This window comes from Nannospalax galili, unplaced genomic scaffold, assembly GCF_000622305.1.
Source record: "Nannospalax galili isolate Female #2095 unplaced genomic scaffold, S.galili_v1.0 scaffold529, whole genome shotgun sequence".
Taxonomy (NCBI): Eukaryota; Metazoa; Chordata; class Mammalia; order Rodentia; family Spalacidae; genus Nannospalax; species Nannospalax galili.
Window position 1 is genome coordinate 1,160,712 of NW_008360309.1, and position 19,562 is coordinate 1,180,273.

Sequence of the window (19,562 nt, forward strand, 5' to 3'; positions counted from 1 at the left end):
GCTGCTCAGACTTGCTCCGGCCTTTCCAGTCCGCGCCCAGCAACGTGCGGGCGGCCCCGCGCCCCAATCTCAAACCCTTAGAGTCGTCCCCCTCCCCAGCCCCGCGGTGCCTTCACCGCCCGCCGCGCGCCACCCCCATGCCCGCCGGTCGCCCGGGCCCCGCCGCCCAATCTGTGCGGTGGCCGCCGCCGCTGCTGTCTTTACTGTGGTCGGCTCTGCTGCTCTGCGTCCTCGGGGTGCCCCGAGGCGGATCCGGAGCCCGTGAGTACCGTGCACTCCGCTTCCAACTCCCGAGGGAAACGGCGATCAGGCGCCCCGGGGGGCAGCCGCAGGGAAGGAAGAGGGGGCGCGAGCGCCACCTGGACGGCCCGGGAACAAAGGAAGGCGGCCCTCGGGGCGCCGTCACCTGCGGGACGCACGGTGCCACCATCCCGTGGCCCGAGGGTCCTGGCTTCCGGGCTCGAGGCCTTCTTACCTGGGCCGCCTTGCATGGGAGCCCGGCCAGGCCCTTTCTTGGGGGGATCTTGGTGGCCGGGGACCCCCTTCAGGGTGCTGGGACGAGGCGGGGGCGCACGCGTCTGAGTCCAGTATTTCTGAGTTGACGGGACCTCGAGGCAGCGCTCCGAGGCGGGGGTCGCACCCTTGGGGTGTGTTGGGTGCTGGCCCACAGTGGGGACTCCCCACTGTGGAGGGATGAACCCCGCGGGGAGGGCGGGCCGGCATCGGGGCCCCCTGTTCTGACCGCTTGGCATGAGTCCCGGTGTCCCCCGGGACTTCGCTCTCCGCGGGGCCGACGCCACCCAATTCCCCCCGCTGAGGGACCCCTACTTCGGGATCCCCGAAGTTCCCTCCACCGATGGCGCTTAGAACCTTTCTCATCCAGGCTGCTCAGGGCTGAGAGTCTCCAAACGAGTGAAATCTCGGTGAGAGAGAGCTAGAGCCAGCGTGTCCGGGCACCGCGAGCCCAGACATTATTGTGTAGGGGGGACCCAGTGGGGACCAGATGCTAGACAGGCCAAGAACCCCACTCTCCCTGGAGGAAACTCCTGGCCGTGGGCCCCCGTCTCCCAACGCACACCCCCGCACCCCCCGCCCTGCCAGGATAGCGTCCCCACATGCAGACCCTCTCTGGGACACACCCAAAGACACACAAAAGAGCGCCACTGGCTTGTGTCCCGTCACCCTGCCCTCTGATGCGCTGCAACCCAGATGCGTATTCGCACACCATTACGGTGCACATTCCATCCCCGACACACACAAACACACACACACAAACAGATTGTGGTCACACATTCATTCCACAGGGGCGGCAACAGGGGGGCATGCATGTGGGCAGGGTCCTCCGCTGGACTTTCTCACTCATGCTCTGTTCCCTGTCCAGGGACATAGACCACACGACCAGGGCACGACGCAGCACTGCTCCTCCCTGGCTCGCTGATGCTGGTTTTGGTCACAGGGTCCCTGGACCTACCCAGGGGACACAGAACCACAGTCCTGCTTGCCCAAGGCCTCTGGGGAGATGAAGGGAACAACCCTGAAACCTAGCAACCCTGATTTGTACCAAGCCATGGGTAATCTTCAAACACCTCAATAGCCTAAGCTTTGTTTCTGAGCCCCAGAGCAACAGTCGAAGGTGGCTGGGATGGGGGTGGAGCCAGTGTATTTTTCTTTAAGGGGAAAGAAATTAAATCAGAGGTTCTCACACCTCTGCAATGTGTTTGTACTTACGGTGTGTCTTAGCACCTGATCAGCAGACTGGTGGGTCGTAAAGTGTATGCAGGTACCAGCGGGACAGGACATGGGGACCCCTGTGGGGATGGCTGGGACTGAGGCCACCTTCTCCATTGGCCTTTCAGGCAATGTAACACTTTTCCCTTTTAAAACACATGGTGTTCTTTTTAATAAACGGCTGCGACTCCACATTGGGAGGGAAAAGAAGCCTGTATAGGCCCCAGCTTTGTGGGGAAAAGGGGGGGTCCTCCTCCTTCTCCAGGCTTGGGGGAGTGCTGTTCCCAGCTGCTCTTCTGCCTAGCTTGGAATGTGCCCCCCAGTCCCCGATGGGCTTACCCCATTGTTGTGGAAGCTGGGAGCCAGGCTGCCTGCACCCAGGAGCTGGCAGAGTCTGGAGTCTTCTTGTTCATGGGAGCTCCAAGGTGCCAAGTCTATTCTTAAGAGGAAGACCTGCCCTTGGCCCCCGCTGACAGCAGGTCTTCCTCTTATGGAGGAATAGATAGGGTGCCAGGTGTCCCAGGTACTGCTGGGGTGCTATACCCAGTTGCCCAGAGAAGAAAGCTTTGGCTGGCCTGTCCAGGCTGGCTTGGCCTTGCCCCGCTCCCCCGCCCAGCCCTGCAGGGAGGCTGCAGCTGCTGGCGAATCCAGGCCAGGCGGGTGTGGCAAAAGGGCAGTACCCCCCCCCAGCCAGGACCCCCCAGAGAGTTCCTTCCCTGGCTAGACGAAGGCCAGAGAGAGACGAGAGGGGCCTGAGCATCCCCAAAGAGCGCGGAGAATGGGGTCCCGCGTCTGGGCAGGCCTGGCCGTGCCTCCCACCCTGCTGAGGGGGGCGCCCAGGCAGGAAGCAGTGGGTGGGCGGAGGTAAAGACGCTGGCACGCCCCAATTCATGCCGAAGGAATTCTGAATTAGCGGGCGGCTGGCTGCCTGGGACCTCCGGGGCGGCCCCCTGGCCCCCGCCTCCTCGCTCTGGCCGGCTCCACCGGCTCCTTCGCACGGACGCCGAGACCTCCGCCGAGCCCTGAGCCAAGCCCCAAACGCAACTGCGATCTCAGGCTCCAGCTAGCCGCGCCTCCTCCCAAGGCCAAGTTTGCCCGGGAAAAATCCTTTAGGGCAGAGCGCAGAACCCTGTCAGTGCCACCTCACCCACCAGTGCATTGAGGGAGGGTGCAGGGTGGCTGCTTGGGAAACAAGTCCCAAGGGTGGGGATGTATGCAGCCCCTGTTCTCCCAGCTGCCTGGGAAATCCTTTTAAAAAGCAAATCTCCACCCAGCCGGCCCAAATCTCGGAACCCTGGAGTCAGGGCTCCCTTCCTACAGGTTGTGGGAGGCCTGCTGATTTTCCTTTCACTTCTGCCCCAGAGCCTTTGCACATGAAGGTCTCCCTGTGGCCTGCCTTCCTGTACTTCCTTCCTTCCTTCCTTTCTCTCTCTCTTTCCTTTTTTTTGGGGGGGGGTCTTTTTTTGAAACAGGGTCTCTCTGTAGCCCCAGCTGGCCTGAAACTCATTATGTAGACCAGGCTGGGCAGGAATTCACAGAGATCCGACTGCCTCTGCCTCCAGAGTGCTGGGACTAAATAAAGGCAGGCATCACCACTTAAAGCTGTACCTCTTTCTTAACTTTGATATCGCCCCACCCCGCAAGATGGTGCGTGGGGTTGCCAGGCATGGGGGCCGACACTTGTAGTCCCAGCACTTGGGAGGCAGAGTCAAGCAGATCTCTGTGAGTTCAAGTGTAGTCTGGTCTACCTAGTGAGTTCCAGGCCAGCTGGGGCTACAAGGATACCCTGTTTCAAAAAAAAAAAGAAAAAGATGAGAACCCAGGATAGCCCACCTTAATGGTCCCATGGGGTGCCCCATGTAACTTGGAATGCCTCCAGTGGTCTGTGTGGTGGATATCAGAATGAACATTGGCCAAGTAGAGAAACTGAGGCTCAGGCTTGGACCAAGCTCCCCTCCCCAACCCCTAGGCCTTACTACCTCTCTGGGGTTCCATCCTCCAAGAAGGACAGCTGTGGGCCCCTCTAAGGACTCACAGGGCAAGAGGATGGGGGTTGGTGACAACACAGTGTAGGAAGTCCCTTCCTAAGTTGCCTTCTCAATGGCTCTGGGGACAGCTTCCTTGTTTCTGCTTTTGTGAATTAGGAAAGAGGTGTGGGGGAGTCATGACAGAAAGTCCCTTTTTGTGGGGGAGGGGGTGGGTCCAGCCCTTTCCAAGGCCACCTGCAGCTGCAGTGCTGCAGGGTAGAATTTGGAGACTTGTGTGCCATCTACTACCCTCAAGGTGCATTGCATAGGAGCTTTGTCATAGCCTGGAGCTGCACTGTAAAGTTTAGAGATCCCAGAAAACGCCTGGTCCAGCCTGGTGTTGAGTGCACACCAGTGCCCTACACTGTGCCCTTCCTTCATCCAACAGGCTCCAGCTCTCTCCTTTTTCCTTTCCCAGATGGGATCTTATTTTGTAGCCCAGACTGACCTTGAACTTGGGATCTCTCTCAGTCCCCTGAGCACTGGGGTGACAGGCCTGGCTAGGATATTCCTTTTCAGAAGTGCCTCTCTCCCCAAAACACATATGAAGCTCTGGGGTACCAGAGAAAGAGCATTGCCAGGACAGAAGAAAGAAGGAAGGGAGGAAGAGACAAGGGGAGGTGGGGGGAAGGAGGGAGGGAGGGAGGGAGGGAAGGAAGGAGGTACAAGCCAGGCTAGACTTGGTGGCTCATGTTTGTAATCCTAGCACTCTGAAGGCTGACAAGCTCCAAGCCAACCTGGGCTACACAGTGAGGCCCTGTCTCAAAAGAATTAAGAAAGAAGGGAAAGTGGAGAGAGGGGAGGGAGGAAGCGAAAGAGAGAGAAAGGGAGAGAGAAGAGTTACTATGGCCCATTGAGTTGGCTCAGTGGGTACAGCACTTGCTGACAAGCCTGAGGCCTGAGGACCTGAGTTCAATCCCCAGGACCTGCTTGGAGGAGAGAACCAACTCCCTAAGTTGTTGACTTCTATGCATGCACAGTGACACACATCGTACATACACATACAGAGTAATAATAAAGAGAAAAGAGTTATCGGGGACTGGAGAGTTGGCTCAGTGGTTAAGAGCACCGGCTGCTCTTGCAGAGGATCTGGGTTCGATTCCCATTCCCAGCACCTACATGGCAGCTAACAACCATCTGTAACTCCAGTTCCAGGGGATCTGATGCCATCCTCTGATCTCTGAGGGCATTGCACAACACGGGTGCACTTACATACATGCAAGCAATACATTCACACATAAAAAATCATAATAATAAAATATTTTTAAAAGAGCTTAGATCCTGGGCAGGCAGTCATGACTGCGTTTGTGTGTGTATGTGTATGAATGTATTGCCTGCAGTTATGTAAGTGCACCCGTGCCATGCACTGTTGAAGGAGGCCAAAGAGGGCTTTAGATCCCTTGGAATTGAAGTTATGGGCTGTTGTTAGCACCATGGGGTGCTAGAAACCTGTGCAAGAGCAGGCAGTGCTCTAGCCCCATGACGGCTTTTTTAAAAAAATTTGGTATGTGTGTATACACATGAGTGTCACAGCACGCATGTGGAGGTTAGAGGATAACTTGTAGGAGTTCTCTCTATCATGTGGATCCTGGGATCAAACTCAGGCTTAGTGGCAATCATCTTTATGGACTGAGTCATCTTTGGCCTCTGACGGTTTTTTTCAAGACCGTCTCCTATAGCCCTGGGTACACTACATAGCCAAGGATAATCCTGAACTACCTAACCTTCTAAAAACCCTTTAAGAGTCAGTGACCTATGGCTGGGAAGCCCCTGGATTATAGAGTCTGACAGCCCTGGTTTGGCCTTGACTTGACCACCTGGCCTACACTAGGCATAGACCCATTTTGTGTTTCTTTAGGAGTAAAATGGGTGAAAATTAACAAGGCTACTCAGGACTGCCCTGAGCCCTGGAGGTCCTGGCAGGTTGAGGTACTTGAGGTAGCCCGACCCTGTGCCTGACAGGCACCCTCTTTGACCCCCCAGACACAGCTGTGATCAGCCCCCAGGACCCCACACTCCTCATCGGTTCCTCCCTTCGAGCCACGTGCTCTGTGCACAGCGACACACCTGGGGCTACGGCCGAGGGTCTCTACTGGACCCTCAACGGGCGCCGCCTGCCTCCTGAGCTGTCCCACCTGATTAACGCCTCTACCCTGGCCCTGGCCTTGGCCAACCTCAACGGGTCCAGGCAGCAGTCAGGGGACAACCTGGTGTGTCACGCCCGAGACGGCAGCATTCTGGCTGGCTCCTGCCTCTATGTCGGCTGTAAGTGCCCCCACAGGACACCCAGTGATTATTGGTCTTGGGATGCAGCGACAGCTTGTGGAGAGGGAGCATGAGTCATGGGGTCCTCTGTGGTCACACTGTTACCCACCGCATCTCTAGAGATAGCTGTGACCACATTCTGTTGCCAGTTGCCCACCCCCATCTCTCTGCTACCTTCTTTTCTTGCAGTGCCCCCTGAGAAACCCTTTAATATCAGCTGCTGGTCTCGGAATATGAAGGACCTCACATGCCGTTGGACACCTGGTGCTCACGGGGAGACCTTCCTGCATACCAACTACTCTCTCAAATACAAGCTGAGGTCTGTACCCAGCCCTGGCCTTGCTGTGTGACCTGGGGCAGATACTTGCCTTCTCTGAGCCCTTTTGTACCCCTGGGGCTGTTGGAACCAGACCTGGGGACTAAGAAGGGATTTTCTGTCCTGCAGGTGGTATGGTCAGGACAACACCTGTGAGGAGTACCACACCATGGGGCCACACTCCTGCCACATCCCCAAAGACCTGGCCCTGTTCACCCCCTATGAGATCTGGGTTGAGGCCACCAACCGCCTAGGCTCGGCTCGCTCTGACGTGCTCACACTGGATGTCTTGGACGTGGGTGAGCCCCCAGTGTCCACTAGGTCCCCTGCCCCAGGCCAAGTAGGGGGTCTGTTCCCCCAGCCATGGTAGCTGCAAAGAGGGAAGCGCTCTGCAATGTGAAGGCCTTTCCTTCAGAAAACACCTGGCCTGGCTACCCTCCCCCTACAGCCCAGGTGTTCAGGAGAGGACCCTAGGGGGAGCAGGGAGGGGAGCCCAGGTCAGGAGGCGCCCCAGGAAGCTGAGGCCTGAAGCTGGGGGGTGAGGGTGGGAGGCAGGAAGTGGCTGATCCCTGAGCAGAATTGGGCCTAATCTAATTAGGGTGCTTCCCAGCCCTGAAGCAGGCCTGGGCCTTTTAACCCTTTCAGTGCCTCACCAAGGACTGGAGCAGGAAAGATCAGCCTGTGTCCCCTCCTTGGGCATCCCTTAGCCTTCACCCTCACCTCCCAACCCACCTGCCTCTCTGGGCATCCTGGAGACCTTCTAACCTTGTCCTTCCCTATGGCTAGGCAGCCCTGCTCTGGTTTGGGTAATGTGGGAGACAGCAGACATGGGCATGGGGTGGGGATCCTAGGCAGGAGCCAGATAGCACCCCAAGGTGGGGTAAAACATATCAAAGTTTGTCATCCTGGCACTCAGGAGGCAGGCAAAAGGATCACAAGAGTTGAGGCCAGCCTGGGCTACAGAGCAAGACCCTACCCTCTCTCAATAGTCAGCTTGGGACTTGATGCTCCAAGAGAAAAACCCAGGGCTCCACAGGTGCTGGACAATGCTCAAAGGTGCAGGATGCTGTTCACACATTGCTGGGTGCTTCTCACACATGCAGGGTGAGCACTATACCGCTGAGTCCAGTCCCAGCCTGGAAGCACTTGCTGCTCTTGTAGCCCCTGACGTCTCTCCATCAGAGATGATATTGGTGATAACAGCTCACATTAGATGAATGCTACTGGCTGCCTAGATCTCCAAAGTGTTGAATGACAGTGATCTCTCAGGCTGGTGTGGAGAAAGCAGAGGGAGAAGACAGTGAATATCTCGAGTGTCCCAGAAGGCACTGTGACTTGGACACATGACTGTGAGATCTGTCTCCAGACAATCCTGACCAAGAAGAGCCCCCAGAGCCATGCATGGTGGTGCACACTTAATTCCAGCACTCAGGAGGCAGAGGCAGGCAGATCTCTGTGAGTTCAAGGCCAGAGAGGTCTGCATAGTGAGTTCAGCAGTGATCAGCTCTGTTCTTCCCGCAGTAACCACGGACCCACCACCAGACGTGCACGTGAGCCGAGTTGGGGGCCTGGAGGACCAGCTGAGCGTGCGCTGGGTCTCACCACCGGCCCTCAAAGATTTCCTTTTCCAAGCCAAGTACCAGATCCGCTACCGTGTAGAGGACAGTGTGGACTGGAAGGTGCCCACCCCTCCCTGACCCCGCCTGAGTCCCTGCCTGTCCCACCCCCTCCAGCTGACTCTGCCCTCACTGCACAGGTAGTAGATGATGTCAGCAACCAGACTTCCTGCCGCCTGGCAGGCCTGAAGCCTGGCACTGTCTACTTTGTCCAAGTGCGTTGCAATCCCTTCGGGATCTACGGATCAAAAAAAGCTGGAATCTGGAGTGAATGGAGCCACCCCACTGCTGCCTCCACCCCTCGAAGTGGTGAGCACCTGGCCAGGGCAGGGGTGGGAAGCAGGGAAGCCCCAATCCAGCCTTGTCTCCATTATTTTCTTTTTGAGACAAGGTCTTATATAGCCCAGGTTGGCCTTGAACTCACAATATAGACCTTAACTCCTGATGCTCCTGCTTCCACCTTCTGAGTGGTGGGACGGCGGGCGTAGCCACCACCCAGGCTTCAGTAATCTCGTTGGTAGAGAGCGGTCTCACACTTGTGGCCCCTGGATCCTATTTAAACTGTCATTTGGTGTGAGGGGTGGGGAACAACAGTTTAACCTGTTTGAAGAGATCTGAAAACAAGTAATTTTTCACTCAAATACCCTAGATTTCCTAGAAAAATTATTTTATTATTTTTAATTTATTTTTTATTTTTTTGGTCTTTTTGAGACAGGGTCTCCTTGTAGCCCCAGCTGGCCTGGAACTTGCTATGTAGATCAGGCTGGCCTTGAACTCACCTGCCTCTGCCTCCCAAATGCTGGGATTAAAGGCATGAGCCACCATGCCTGGCTCTTATTTTTATTTGTTTTATTATCTTTTTGTCTTTTTGAGACAGGGTCCTCTCTGTAGTCCCAGCTGACCTGAACTATGTAGACCAGGCTAGCCTTGAACTCACAACGATCCACCTGCCTCTGCCTCCCAAATGCTATGACTAAAGGCATGTGTCACCACACCTGGCCTTATTTTTATTTTTTAATGGGTATTAAATGTATTTCCTGCATGTATATGTGTGCTCTGTTTGCAGTGCTCTCAGAGTTCAGAAGTGGGCGTTGGATTCCCCTGGAACTGGAGTTACAGATGGTTGTTAGCTACCATGAGGGTGCTGGGAATCCAACTTGGGTTCTCTGCAAGAGCAGTCAGTACTCATAACTGCTGAGCCATCTCTCCAGCACCAAAATTAATTTTATATAAAATAGAACATGACAGCCAAAATTGTAATGGTCACTGGCCAGGTCTGGTGGTGCATGCCTTTAATCCCAGAACTTGGGAGCTAGAGGCAGGCAAATTTCTGTGAATTTAAAGCCAGCCTCATCTACAGTAGTGAGTTCCAGGCCAGCTGGGGCTACAGGGAGACCCTGTCTCAAAAAGACACAAAAACAAAAAATTGTATGGTCTCAAAGAAGAGGGTGCCCTCTCTCATCCACCTACCCCCCAGCCCCATCAAAGGATAGAACACAGGATCTTGTACATACTAGGTGGGCCTCTATCTCTGAGGCATGACCCCAGCCCCTCACTGGAGAATTTTAGGCAGGAACTCTACCCTGAGCCACACCCCAAACTCACCGTGTATTCAGATAGCCTAGGCTGCCTTAATGTTTTGGGATCCCACTGCTTGAGTCTCCTGAGTACTCAGTGAGCCCCCACCTCCTGTTTTCAGAGTCCGTCCTCATCCAGGTGGGAAGGCCTGAAGTTGAAGTATGCTGTCCTATAGACTTCCTGAGCCCATAATCCTGCATTCCCTTTCATGAAAACTGTTGTCTGGCCTTAGTTTCCCCATCTGTCAGGTTTAGGAGCACAGCCTTGAGGCAAATGGCCACCTTAGTATTTTCAGGCAGCAGGGAAGTAGACTCCCAAGCCCCACCCATCATGTGACCCCCCCCCCAAGGGAGAGTAAATTTTCTCCCTTTAGGATACGGAGCCCTGGGTGCTCTCGCTCTCTCTCCTGTCTGTCTGTCGTCTGTCTGTCTCTCTCTCTCTCTCAAACATGCACTTCAGTTGGTGACAATGGAACGATAGAGAAACTGAGGCCCAGAGTCCCAGAGGCAGGGAGGGTCAGATCCAGGCTCCAGCCAGATCCCCAGCCCCCATCCGGGCCCCTCCAGGTTCTGAGCTGGGTGGGAGGGAGTGCAGCCGGGAGGGGCTGGAGCCTTGGCCCTTGCTCGTGCCCAGCACCTGCGATTCTTGCACGGGAGCCAGGAGGCGGCTGTGTCCGCCCTGGAGACTAGAGAGGCCGGGAGTTGGGGGGGGGCAATGGGGGCGGTGGGGCCCGAGGCCGTGCCAGGGCCTGTCAGCGAGTCCCCAGCTTTATTTATGACGTGAGGCCGATGTCCTTATCCGCCGGCCTTCTGGGGGCTGGCTGTGGCTGGGGGCTGGACCCACAGGCGGGCCTCCCACCTGGCCTCCCAGCCCTATCCTTGTCACACCCGATTTGGCTCCCAGGCTCATCTTGGGACCCTCCTCTTGGGCTCTGCTTGCTGTCTGTCTCCCTCCATTTCCGTCACCCGCTCTCCTTCAGTCTGTCCCCCCCCCCTTTTTTTTCTTCCTTTTTCACATAATTAAAACACTTTTAAAACATTTGTGTGTATGATGCGTATATGCCGTGGAACTCGTGTGAAGGTCAGAGGACAACGTTTGGAAGTCGGTTCTCCTTCCACCACACCAACACTGTTTTTTTTTGTTTGTTTGTTTCTTGAGATGGTCTCCTGGCAATCCTCCCTTAGCCCTCCAAGTGCTGGGGCGACCGGCCTGCATCACCGTGCTGCAGGGCGGGGGCTCCTCCTTTTCTTGGGGATACAACCCAGAACCTCTGCATTCTGTCTTGGGCGCCTTGCTCTTTGTCCCAGCCGCTGGGTCTCCAGTCTCTTTCCTTCACTCCATTTCCGACTGAATACCTTGTCTAGTCCCCCACTGGCTTCATCTCCCTCGCTTGTCCCCATCGGATCCTGTGTCCATCTCAACTGTACTGACTCCCGCCTGCATCCCGGCCCCGCCCACACCTGACCCCAGTTCCTTGGCACGCCGCGGGGCCCATGCTGAGAGGCCACAGCCCTCCGCGCGCCCCCTGCCGGCCTCGCCCCGACACTGCCCCTCCGCCCCTTCTAGAGCGCACGGGCCCGGGCGGCGGGGCGTGCGAGCCGCGGGGCGGCGAGCCCAGCTCGGGCCCGGTGCGGCGCGAGCTCAAACAGTTCCTCGGCTGGCTCAAGAAGCATGCGTACTGCTCCAACCTCAGCTTCCGCCTGTACGACCAGTGGCGCGCTTGGATGCAGAAGTCACACAAGACCCGAAACCAGGTAGGAAAGTGGGGGAGGCGCGTGGGAGTGCGGGGAGCTGGGGAGGAGCCACGATAGGGAGGACAGGAACACAGGTGTGCAACCTCCACGACTCTGCACTCTTCTTTCCAAGCACAGGACGAGGGGATCCTGCCCTCGGGCAGACGGGGCACGGCGAGAGGTAAGGGGGGCTCAGGTGGAAGGGGGGAGTCTGGAATCAGGCAGCTTGGCAGACCACCCTCACCCTTAATGGAATCCCCTCCTCTTAACACTCACTGCACATTCACCCTATGTAGCATGTATCAGCACCCACTGCATACCAGCCGCATCTGCAGGACATGATCAAACCAAGGCCCTGAGAGGGACAGCATCCTATTGACCATCACACAACTGAGTGTGCCCAGCTGTTTAGGGCCTGAATGCTGACCCTTCCCAGGGTCCAGGCTTAGTCTGGCCATTTCTGCCCACAGGTCCTGCCAGATAAGCTCTGAGAACAGGGGCCACCCTTCCTTGCTGTATGGAGACCCAGAGGCTCATCCCAAACAGGCCCCTCTGTGCTGTCACTTTAGGGCTTGGAAAACCATCATTGCAGGTGCCCGGAGCTCCCTAATGACTTTGGTCACCCAGGGCCCCTTCAAGGAGTCTCTAAATAAAGGAGCTGTTCAGGTCCTCTGATGGTGAAGGTGTTTGGGACCTGTGGAATCTGGGGGGGACTGGAACCCACACCTCCAAATTTCAGACCTACTTGCCAGGATATGCCAGAATTGGTTCTGAACTCCTTTGAGGGCATGGTTTAAAAACCTGTCAGGGGACACAAGTCTTCCACCTCTCCTCGTTACGCTGGGGGGGGATGCTCCCCAGGACCAGTGGTCCCAGCACCCCAAAACTCAAGAGCTGTGGAGGAAGTTCTTTATTTCAGGAGGCGCATCAGAGGGTCGGCAGCTCAGGGCATGGCCTCAGCCAGCTGGCGGTTGGGGCTGGGCTGGACGCCACAGGCCTCTTTTCCCATCTTCCTTGAGGTCCCTGGGGAGCCGCCCTCACTCGGCAGCTTCGGCATCGGCATCAAACCTGAGTTCCTGCAGAACCTCGCTGATCGCCTCCATGGTTTTAATTACCCTACAAGAGCGGATGGGAACTATAAATAAAACCCAGATGGGGTGAATTAGCCGTGCTGTGCAGCTAGCTGGGAGCGGGGCTGTGGCGAGCCCCGGGCCCTCCTGCCTGCCGCCAAACCTCAAGCCTGGCCTGGGAGCACACCCAGGAGGAGGGGTGGCTTGGTGGGTCACAGAGGGCTCATGGGAAAGACTGGTGGGGGGAGGGGTGTTGGAGCACATGCTAGTGGCTGGGAGAGGTGGTGGGCGGTCTGGTGCACTCCCGGCAGGAAGCGTGACCTGTTCAAGCGGGCAGCTGATGTGCATAGCCCACAAGGCGTGCGCAGTCCTGGCACAGCACCCCAGTCACACCTGTCAATCTAAGGTGTCAAGCAGAGAGGCCCAAAGTACATACTTTGTTTTCAACTGGTGCATTTTTTCAGGCTCCTCTTGTTCAGACATTTCTGGTGTTCCCATAAGCTGCAGCAGCGCCACCTGGAGGGGTAAATGGTAGTTACAGTGGACAGGCGCCAGTCTCTACCTCCCCAATAGGCAGGGGTGGGGGCGCGTGTATGTGTGTGTCCGTCCGTCCTCAGGAGCAGAACTTGATGTGGGAGGTATCTGGGTTTACAGCAAAAGGCATGTGGGTGTGGTCTGAGAAAGTCCCGGATTTGCGACAGAGGTGTGGAAGGCAGGGCCCCCATCCCAGCAGCAGGGCAAGTTAGAATTCCAGAGTGGAAGTAGATATATGTCCTGACAGCAGGGATTGGAGTCGAGTTCTGGGAATTCCAGTCCCAATTGTGATAACTTCGCTTGGACAATCCCCCATATGATTGGCTACATGAACAGGGTAGGAGGTGCCTTGGGATCCCCGGGTGGAAGAGTTCCAGGGCCTAGGAAGTCTTCCATTGGCCGGAGGGAGTTACCTGCGAGTTCCTTAGGTGGTTCCCGAAAGGTGGAGAGGAACCAGAAACGGCCACCCCGGGTAGAACTTGGGGCGGATCCCAGGGTTCCTGGGTATTTAGCAGTAACTACGGACTGGCATAATTAAGCTAGAACTAGGAAGAATCAGCAGCGAAATAAAGCTAGGTGTGTGGAGGGGAGGATGGGGTTGGGGTGACCGGGAATCGGAGTGGGGCCCAGGCAGCCCCGAGGTGGTGGCCTCACCGAAGCCAGGCGAGTCTGCTCCAGTTCCTGCAGGCTGCGCACGTGGCTGGCCAGCAGGGGCTGCGCACGTGGTCCTGCTAGCTCCGCTTCCACAGCCAACACTTCCCGCGAGGCGGCAGCGAAGGCCTGGGTCACTTCGTTCACAGTGCTTCGGTAGCGCGGGAAGTTGTAATGCGGGCCGCTGCTCAGGTACAGCCGGTGGGCTCTGCAGGGGCGGGGGCAGGGGAGGTTCTGAGGCCACATCCCCACAAGGCCCTTCCCCTGGGTAGTCAACCTTGAGCGTCAGTGCTTGGAGGACCTGCGGTCAGGACAATGCCTGACCAGAGGCTGGTCAAGGGACCCGGGTAGGTCCATCTCTGAACTTGGAAAAAAGGGGGACTCTGATGGCGAGTCCTGTCAGTTGAAGACCAGTCTCTAGTCACGCCCCGGCTTGGTCCCGCTCCTCCCTAACCGCACCCCTGATCTTGCTGGGTTCTTCCAGGCTCCGCCCCTGCTCCCCAAGGCTACGCCCCAGGTACCGCCTCGCTCCACGTTGGGCCACACCCGGACTCCTAAATTACCGCCCCGCGTCCCTATTCCGGGCCTCGGCCCGCACTCACTCCTCCAGGCGGCGGAAGGCCTGCTCGCGCTGGTCCTGCAGCTCCTGGATCCGGCGCACCAGAGTAGCGACTGGCGCGTCTTTCTGCGGGCGGCACCGGATATGAGGCGGGAACCCCCAGGCCCGCGCCGCCGCCCCGCGCCCTCCCCGCTCGCGCCCACGCTCACCCAAGCCCATGCGGGCTCCTCGCGTTCAGAAGTTCCAGGGGCGTCCGTAGCAGCGGGCTCCGCGGGGCCGGTGGTAAGCATGACTGCTCCGCCTGGCCGGGCTCGGGACAGCTTGCCGCTCCCCCTGCCGGCCCGGAGGTCCGAAACCGCCCTGTACCCGTACCCGCCCCGGAACTCGGGTTCTGCACACCGTACCAGCACCAAGGCCGGGTTTGCAAGTATCCTTGGGTCTCAACACCTCAGCCAGGGTCACAATTGGGAGTTTTAGTTCACAGGAGCGAGGCATTAAGTGTTTGTGCACAGCTGACATTAAAGCAGCTGGACTCCAACGGACGGTAAACTGGTTCAAAGACCCTGGGGCGCGACTGGGGCAGAGAAAGGAGGGCATGTCCCAAAGGGCTTTGGAAGCACCCCCACCCCGGACACGCCAAAAGGATGGTGTGGAACTTGCTCAGCCCACCAGGTTTCACTGCAGCGGTGCTGGCTGTTTGGGCCAGGCTACCTTGCTGGGCTTACCTCCCAGAGCTGACAAAATGGGCTGGGGACCTGGCTCAATGGGAGCAGTGTGTTGACCTAAACAAAGACTCAGGCAACTAACACTGTGCAGACAACTGCTTCAGGCAGCCCCTCAAACCAAAGGTTGATGTTGCTGTGTGCCTGACATTCACTGAAAATGGATAAATGGACTGTCTGGGCAGCAAGCCCCCAAAACACTGACAGTGACTTCTGGCTTATACAGACACACACATACACCAGAAACAGGTGTGTAACACTGTGGTGGGCCTCCCCACCCACCCAGACCCTTAGATTACTAGTCTTCCCAGAGATGGGCTGCCACTGCACACTTCCAAGCTAGCTGGCCTGTCCCCACCTGAATCTCCCTCACACTTGCATGGTTAAACCCTTTACCACTGGGTCCCCAGTCTAGCCCAAGCTGGTTCAGCACAGTCCCCAACTTGTTAGCCAGAATGATGGACAGGACCCTAAGCTGTGTCATCTGAGCCCTCAGGAGGCTGAATCAGAAATGAATTCCAGCACTGCCACAAAGGACATGGAACCTTCCAGGCCCCCCTGAACAGAAAAGCCACGCAGACAGCAGTTGCTGCTCCAGTCTACAGAGGGGACTTTTATTAGGGTCCCTGGGGTCATGCCCCACAGGCTGCCTCAGCTCTACTTGACCTTCTTCTTAGGGCGCAGGTTGTTGGTGTGGCCACACTTCTTCTTGCGGCAGTTGACAGCACGGGGGTGCAGGCGAGCATAGCACCTGAGGGGACAGAGGAACAGCTTAGCTGGTGAGGCTCCTGTCCCCTTCCCCCAACCCCCAGGTGCCCCAAGGATCTTACTTGCGGCAGATCATCTTGTCACAGTTGTACTTCTGGGCAAGCTGGCGAAGAGATGGCTCAATGATGCCACCTCGCAGGCGCAGCACCAGATGCAGGGTGGACTCTGGAAGGGGAGGACCACCACTGAAACCAGCAGTTGGGGGACTGGACCCTCACAAGAACCTTGCAGAACCTCAGGTTTGCGCCTCAGAAGAGGGCTTCACCTCTTGCACACTGGGAAGAAGGGACTGAAACCATTTAAAAAAAATATTTGTTTGGGGGGTCTGTCTGTGGATATGGGTGTTGCACATTTGTGTGTGATCTGAACCCAAGTCCTTTCAAGAGCAGCAAGCTGAACTTAAAAAAAAAAAAAAGACTTATTTTAGCTGGTTGTGGTGGTGCGTATCTTTAATCCCAGCACTTGGGAGGCAGAGGCAGGCGGATCTCTGAGTCCTAGGCAGCCTGGCTAGAACTGAGACCTGCTCTCACAAACAAAAACAAGGGCTTAACCAAGTAAAGGCACTTGCCCAGGCCTGACAACCTGGACACAATTCTTGGAGGTGAGGAGGGAGGGCAAGAACCCTCCCCACAGGTTGTCCCCCTCTTCTGCTAAAAAAAGAATTAAGAGTAGCTGGACGTGGTGGTGCATGCCTTTAATCCCAGTAGGGAGAGGCAGGTGGATCTCTGTGAGTTCAAAGACAAGCCTGGTCTATATAGAGAGCCATCTGGGCTACAGGGAGACCCTGTCTCAACCCCCCCGCCCCAGCAAGGGACTGGAATACGGTACCTAGACCAGACTTCTCTTAACCTACCCCATCCTCATTTTTTCTCTTGTGCTTAGGATAGCCCAGGTATCTCTGCAATGCTAACCAACCAAGACTCCCTCCCCCAAATCCTTTAGTGGCTCCCAAGTACAGGGTGGCAGGCTCTCCCTACCTTTCTGGATGTTGTAGTCGGACAAGGTCCGACCATCCTCCAGCTGCTTTCCAGCGAAGATCAGACGCTGCTGGTCAGGAGGGATGCCTGGGGAGGGACAGAGGCTGCTGCCAAGACCCCCATCTCACATGCGAAACTCCCAGTCTCCCACATGCTGACTCCCTGCTCTGAGCCATACTGCCGGCCTGCAGGGACTCACCTTCCTTGTCCTGGATCTTGGCCTTGACATTCTCGATGGTGTCACTGGGCTCGACCTCGAGAGTGATGGTCTTGCCAGTCAGGGTCTTCACGAAGATCTGCATCTTGGCGTCTACTGGGCAGGGGAAGAGACTCTGGTGATGTGTCTGCACATGCCCAGTACCGGAGGGCCACTTCATCCTGCACCTAGATGCTGAAGCACCTGTTTTTGTCCCCAAGGCCTCAGCAAGCATGCTCAGGTAGCATTCCAGCTCTGCTGGAGACCCCAGTCTGAGAGTGTGGAGTTAACTACCTCAGCATTCCTCCTACCGGGTCTCCCTACAATCCACTCAACACGGGGTGGGACAGGAACTCCGGCCCTGTCCAAGCCCCTCTCTCTCAACCCTTCAACTCCAAGACAGAACACCCAACACTTGCTCTTCTGAATGAGGGCCACATTCACTCACGAGGTAACCTAGTCTGGGCCCCAGCTCCTAATTCCACCACGTCCACCTCCCAAGCAGACCGGGTTCCTGTCATTTTGCAGACAGGGCAATACAAGGAATACAGGCTAGCTTTAAACTTCCTATGTTGGGTAGTCCAGGCTGGCGCCAAACGCCTTATGTATCTCGGGGTTAACGCCAAACTCCCTCTGTAGCCTAGGCAGGATCTTAACGCCTTTCACTACGTATGTGCAGTCCAGGCTGGACTCAAGTATTCAATCTGTAACCAAGGTTGGCTTTGACCTTGCTATGTAGCCCTCCTGGAAAACTCATGTATCTCAGGCTAGACTCTAAACTCCCTCAACCTGTAACGCAAGCCAGCCAGCTCTGACCTTGCTAGGTAGCCCTGGCTGACACCAAACGCCCTGTGTTTCTCAGGCTAGACCAGAATCCGCTCTGTGGCTCAAGTTAGGACTGAACTTCCTGTACAGCTCGGGCCCAGGTGCTGGGATGCCGGGCATACCCGGCGCTCGATCAGGCCTCTCAGGTGCTGCGGGACGACCCTGGCGAGGCCCGGGAAACGCCCGCGGTACTTCAGACATGAGCGAGAGAGCGGGTGCGACACCCCGCTCACACCTCGCCCGTCCCCGCCCCGCCCCAGCCATCACCACCGCGGCTACACTACCGCCGCCACCTACCCGCGCGGCCACCTCGTTGAAGAGAAAGAGGGCGGCGGAACCGGAAACACCTGAGTCTCTGCCCAAGCGCCTGCGCACTAAGGACGCCGCGCGCATACGTCACAATCCGCGCAGTGCATCGCTCACGGCCCAGGCTCCGTCCGCTACCGTGTTGGGTGGCGGGAAGCGCCCTGCGGAGCCCGCCGTCAACTCTTGAGAGACGGCGGCGCGGCGGGAGCTTCTGACTTCAGCTGTCAGTTAGACTTGGCTTATTTCCGTAGCCAGTGTGGGAGTGCCTGCCTGTCACCTGAGCACGTAGGTGGCGGCGGAGGCTGGACTGCTGCAGGTACAAGCCAGCTGCATTGGAATGAGACCAATTCAGAAAACAAAACCCGCCAGACTTAATGGCGCACACCTTTAGTCCCAGCACGCTGGAGGCAGATCAGGCGGATCGAGGTGGAGACCAGCAGCCTGTGCTCTTCACTCCAGCCCCGATTATTATTTTTTAGACAGGATCTCAACTACATAGCCCAGGCTGGCTTTGAACTCAGTGATCCACCTCACCAGTGCTCTGCTCCTGCCCAAAATATTTCTTCGTTTATATACTTTAGAGACCTATTTTGCCGGGCGTGATGCTGCACGCCTTTAATCCCAGCACTCGGGAAGCAGAGGTAGGAGGATCTCTGGGAGTCCGAGGTCAGCCTGGTCTATATAGTGAGTGCCAGGGCAACTGGGGCTACAGGGAGACCCTGTCTCAAAAATGCCAAAAAAAAAAAACCAACAACAACAAAACCCCATTTTATATGCATCGATGTTTTGCATACTATATTTGTCTGCATAAGCCCGGGAAGGCCTGAAGAGGGCATTGGATCCCGTGGACCTGGAGTTGTATAAAGTTATTCGCTGCCATAGGGGTGCTTGGAACTGAACCCAAGTCCTGAGCCATCTCTCCAGGCCCGCCTGACTTACTTGTTTTTATTAATATTATTTTGCAATGCTGGAGATAGAGGTCTGTGCATGCTTGGCTGATCTGCCAGCTAATAACAATCCATAACTCCAGTTTCCAGGAATCTGATGCCTTCCGGCCTTTGCATACACATGGTGCACAAACACTCAGGCATATACGCATAAAATAAATATTTAGGGACTGGAGAGGGAGCGATGGCTCCTCTTGCAGAGGAGCTAGGATCCATTCCCAGCATTCACATGATGGCTAATAACCTATGGGGAGCCAATGCCCTCTTCTGATCTTTGTGGCATTACATGAAAAAGGTGCACTTACATGCAAGCAAGACACTCATGCTCATAAAGTAAAATAATAAAAATAAAACCGTTACTCCAGGACTGGTAAGATGGTTCAGTGGGTAAAGCACTTGCCATGCAAGCCTGAAGACCAGAGTTCCAATCCCCTGAACCCACATAAAAGCCACACACAGTAACGTGAGTCTGCAGTCGCAGTGCTTTGTCAGGATGGAGTCAGAGCACTCCATGTCACCAGCAAACCTGTGTAGTCAGCAGGGAATAAGAGACCATTTCATGCAAGGTGGAGGGTGAGGACTGGCCTCAAGGTCGTCCCCCCAGCACAGGTGCTGTGAGGTCTAACCAGTGGCAATCGTGTCTAGAGTTTGGCTGCCAGCTCTGGCAGCGATGTCTGGCTAAGATCAGAACTTGCTGTGTTCTGGGCTTTGAGACGCAAAGACAGAAGCCAGCCTCATCTAGGC

The 19,562-nt window shown here is 56.4% G+C and overlaps 3 protein-coding genes across 7 annotated transcripts in view; 1 reads left to right on the forward strand and 2 right to left on the reverse strand.

Annotated features, from left to right (window-relative positions):
- Crlf1 (cytokine receptor like factor 1) overlaps window positions 1-11,932 on the forward strand; it is a 12,601-nt gene extending 669 nt beyond the window's left edge. The window contains exons 1-9 of one of the 4 annotated variants that reach the window (XM_029559412.1): window positions 7-261; window positions 5,739-6,020; window positions 6,210-6,339; window positions 6,466-6,635; window positions 7,858-8,015; window positions 8,093-8,261; window positions 11,097-11,284; window positions 11,397-11,444; window positions 11,734-11,932. In XM_029559412.1, the coding sequence (XP_029415272.1) occupies window positions 138-261; window positions 5,739-6,020; window positions 6,210-6,339; window positions 6,466-6,635; window positions 7,858-8,015; window positions 8,093-8,261; window positions 11,097-11,284; window positions 11,397-11,444; window positions 11,734-11,754 (1,290 nt within the window). In that variant the 5' untranslated portion in view covers window positions 7-137 and the 3' untranslated portion in view covers window positions 11,755-11,932. Of the gene's footprint in view, window positions 1-6; window positions 262-5,738; window positions 6,021-6,209; window positions 6,340-6,465; window positions 6,636-7,857; window positions 8,016-8,092; window positions 8,262-9,651; window positions 10,205-11,096; window positions 11,285-11,396; window positions 11,445-11,733 lie in introns of those variants that run through there. The other 3 variants (XM_008824535.3, XM_017795956.2, XM_029559413.1) reach the window with 3 other exon arrangements.
- Window positions 11,933-12,158: 226 nt separating this feature from the next.
- On the reverse strand, window positions 12,159-14,519 carry Rex1bd (required for excision 1-B domain containing). The gene is made up of 5 exons (XM_008824537.3): window positions 14,287-14,519; window positions 14,121-14,203; window positions 13,522-13,726; window positions 12,770-12,849; window positions 12,159-12,379 (listed from the first exon to the last, which is right to left on the reverse strand). Exons 1-5 carry the CDS (start codon window positions 14,365-14,367, stop codon window positions 12,301-12,303), a joined length of 528 nt encoding a protein of 175 aa, XP_008822759.1. The 5' UTR covers window positions 14,368-14,519; the 3' UTR covers window positions 12,159-12,300.
- Window positions 14,520-15,385: 866 nt separating this feature from the next.
- Window positions 15,386-17,990, reverse strand: Uba52 (ubiquitin A-52 residue ribosomal protein fusion product 1). 2 transcript variants are annotated; one of them, XM_008824538.3, is made up of 5 exons: window positions 17,863-17,990; window positions 16,744-16,857; window positions 16,545-16,631; window positions 15,630-15,732; window positions 15,386-15,550 (listed from the first exon to the last, which is right to left on the reverse strand). In XM_008824538.3, the coding sequence occupies exons 2-5, from the start codon at window positions 16,844-16,846 to the stop codon at window positions 15,457-15,459; spliced, it is 387 nt and encodes a 128-aa protein (XP_008822760.1). In that variant the 5' UTR covers window positions 16,847-16,857; window positions 17,863-17,990; the 3' UTR covers window positions 15,386-15,456. The 2 variants fall into 2 exon arrangements, with proteins under 2 accessions (XP_008822760.1, XP_008822761.1); XM_008824539.3 differs by having other exon boundaries at window positions 16,744-16,854; window positions 17,863-17,972.
- Window positions 17,991-19,562: the final 1,572 nt, after the last annotated feature.

Coding starts and splice junctions, on each gene's coding strand:
- Rex1bd (XM_008824537.3), bottom strand. CDS start 14,367: ATGCTTACCACCGGCCCCGCGGAGCCCGCTGCTACGGACGCCCCTGGA. Junction 14,204..14,286: donor AGGAGCCCGCATGGGCTTGG/GTGAGCGTGGGC, acceptor TGCCGCCCGCAG/AAAGACGCGCCAGTCGCTAC. Junction 13,727..14,120: donor GCCTTCCGCCGCCTGGAGGA/GTGAGTGCGGGC, acceptor CCGCCCCTGCAG/AGCCCACCGGCTGTACCTGA.
- Uba52 (XM_008824538.3), bottom strand. CDS start 16,846: ATGCAGATCTTCGTGAAGACCCTGACTGGCAAGACCATCACTCTCGAG. Junction 16,632..16,743: donor CAAGATCCAGGACAAGGAAG/GTGAGTCCCTGC, acceptor GTCCCTCCCCAG/GCATCCCTCCTGACCAGCAG. Junction 15,551..15,629: donor GACAAGATGATCTGCCGCAA/GTAAGATCCTTG, acceptor CTGTCCCCTCAG/GTGCTATGCTCGCCTGCACC.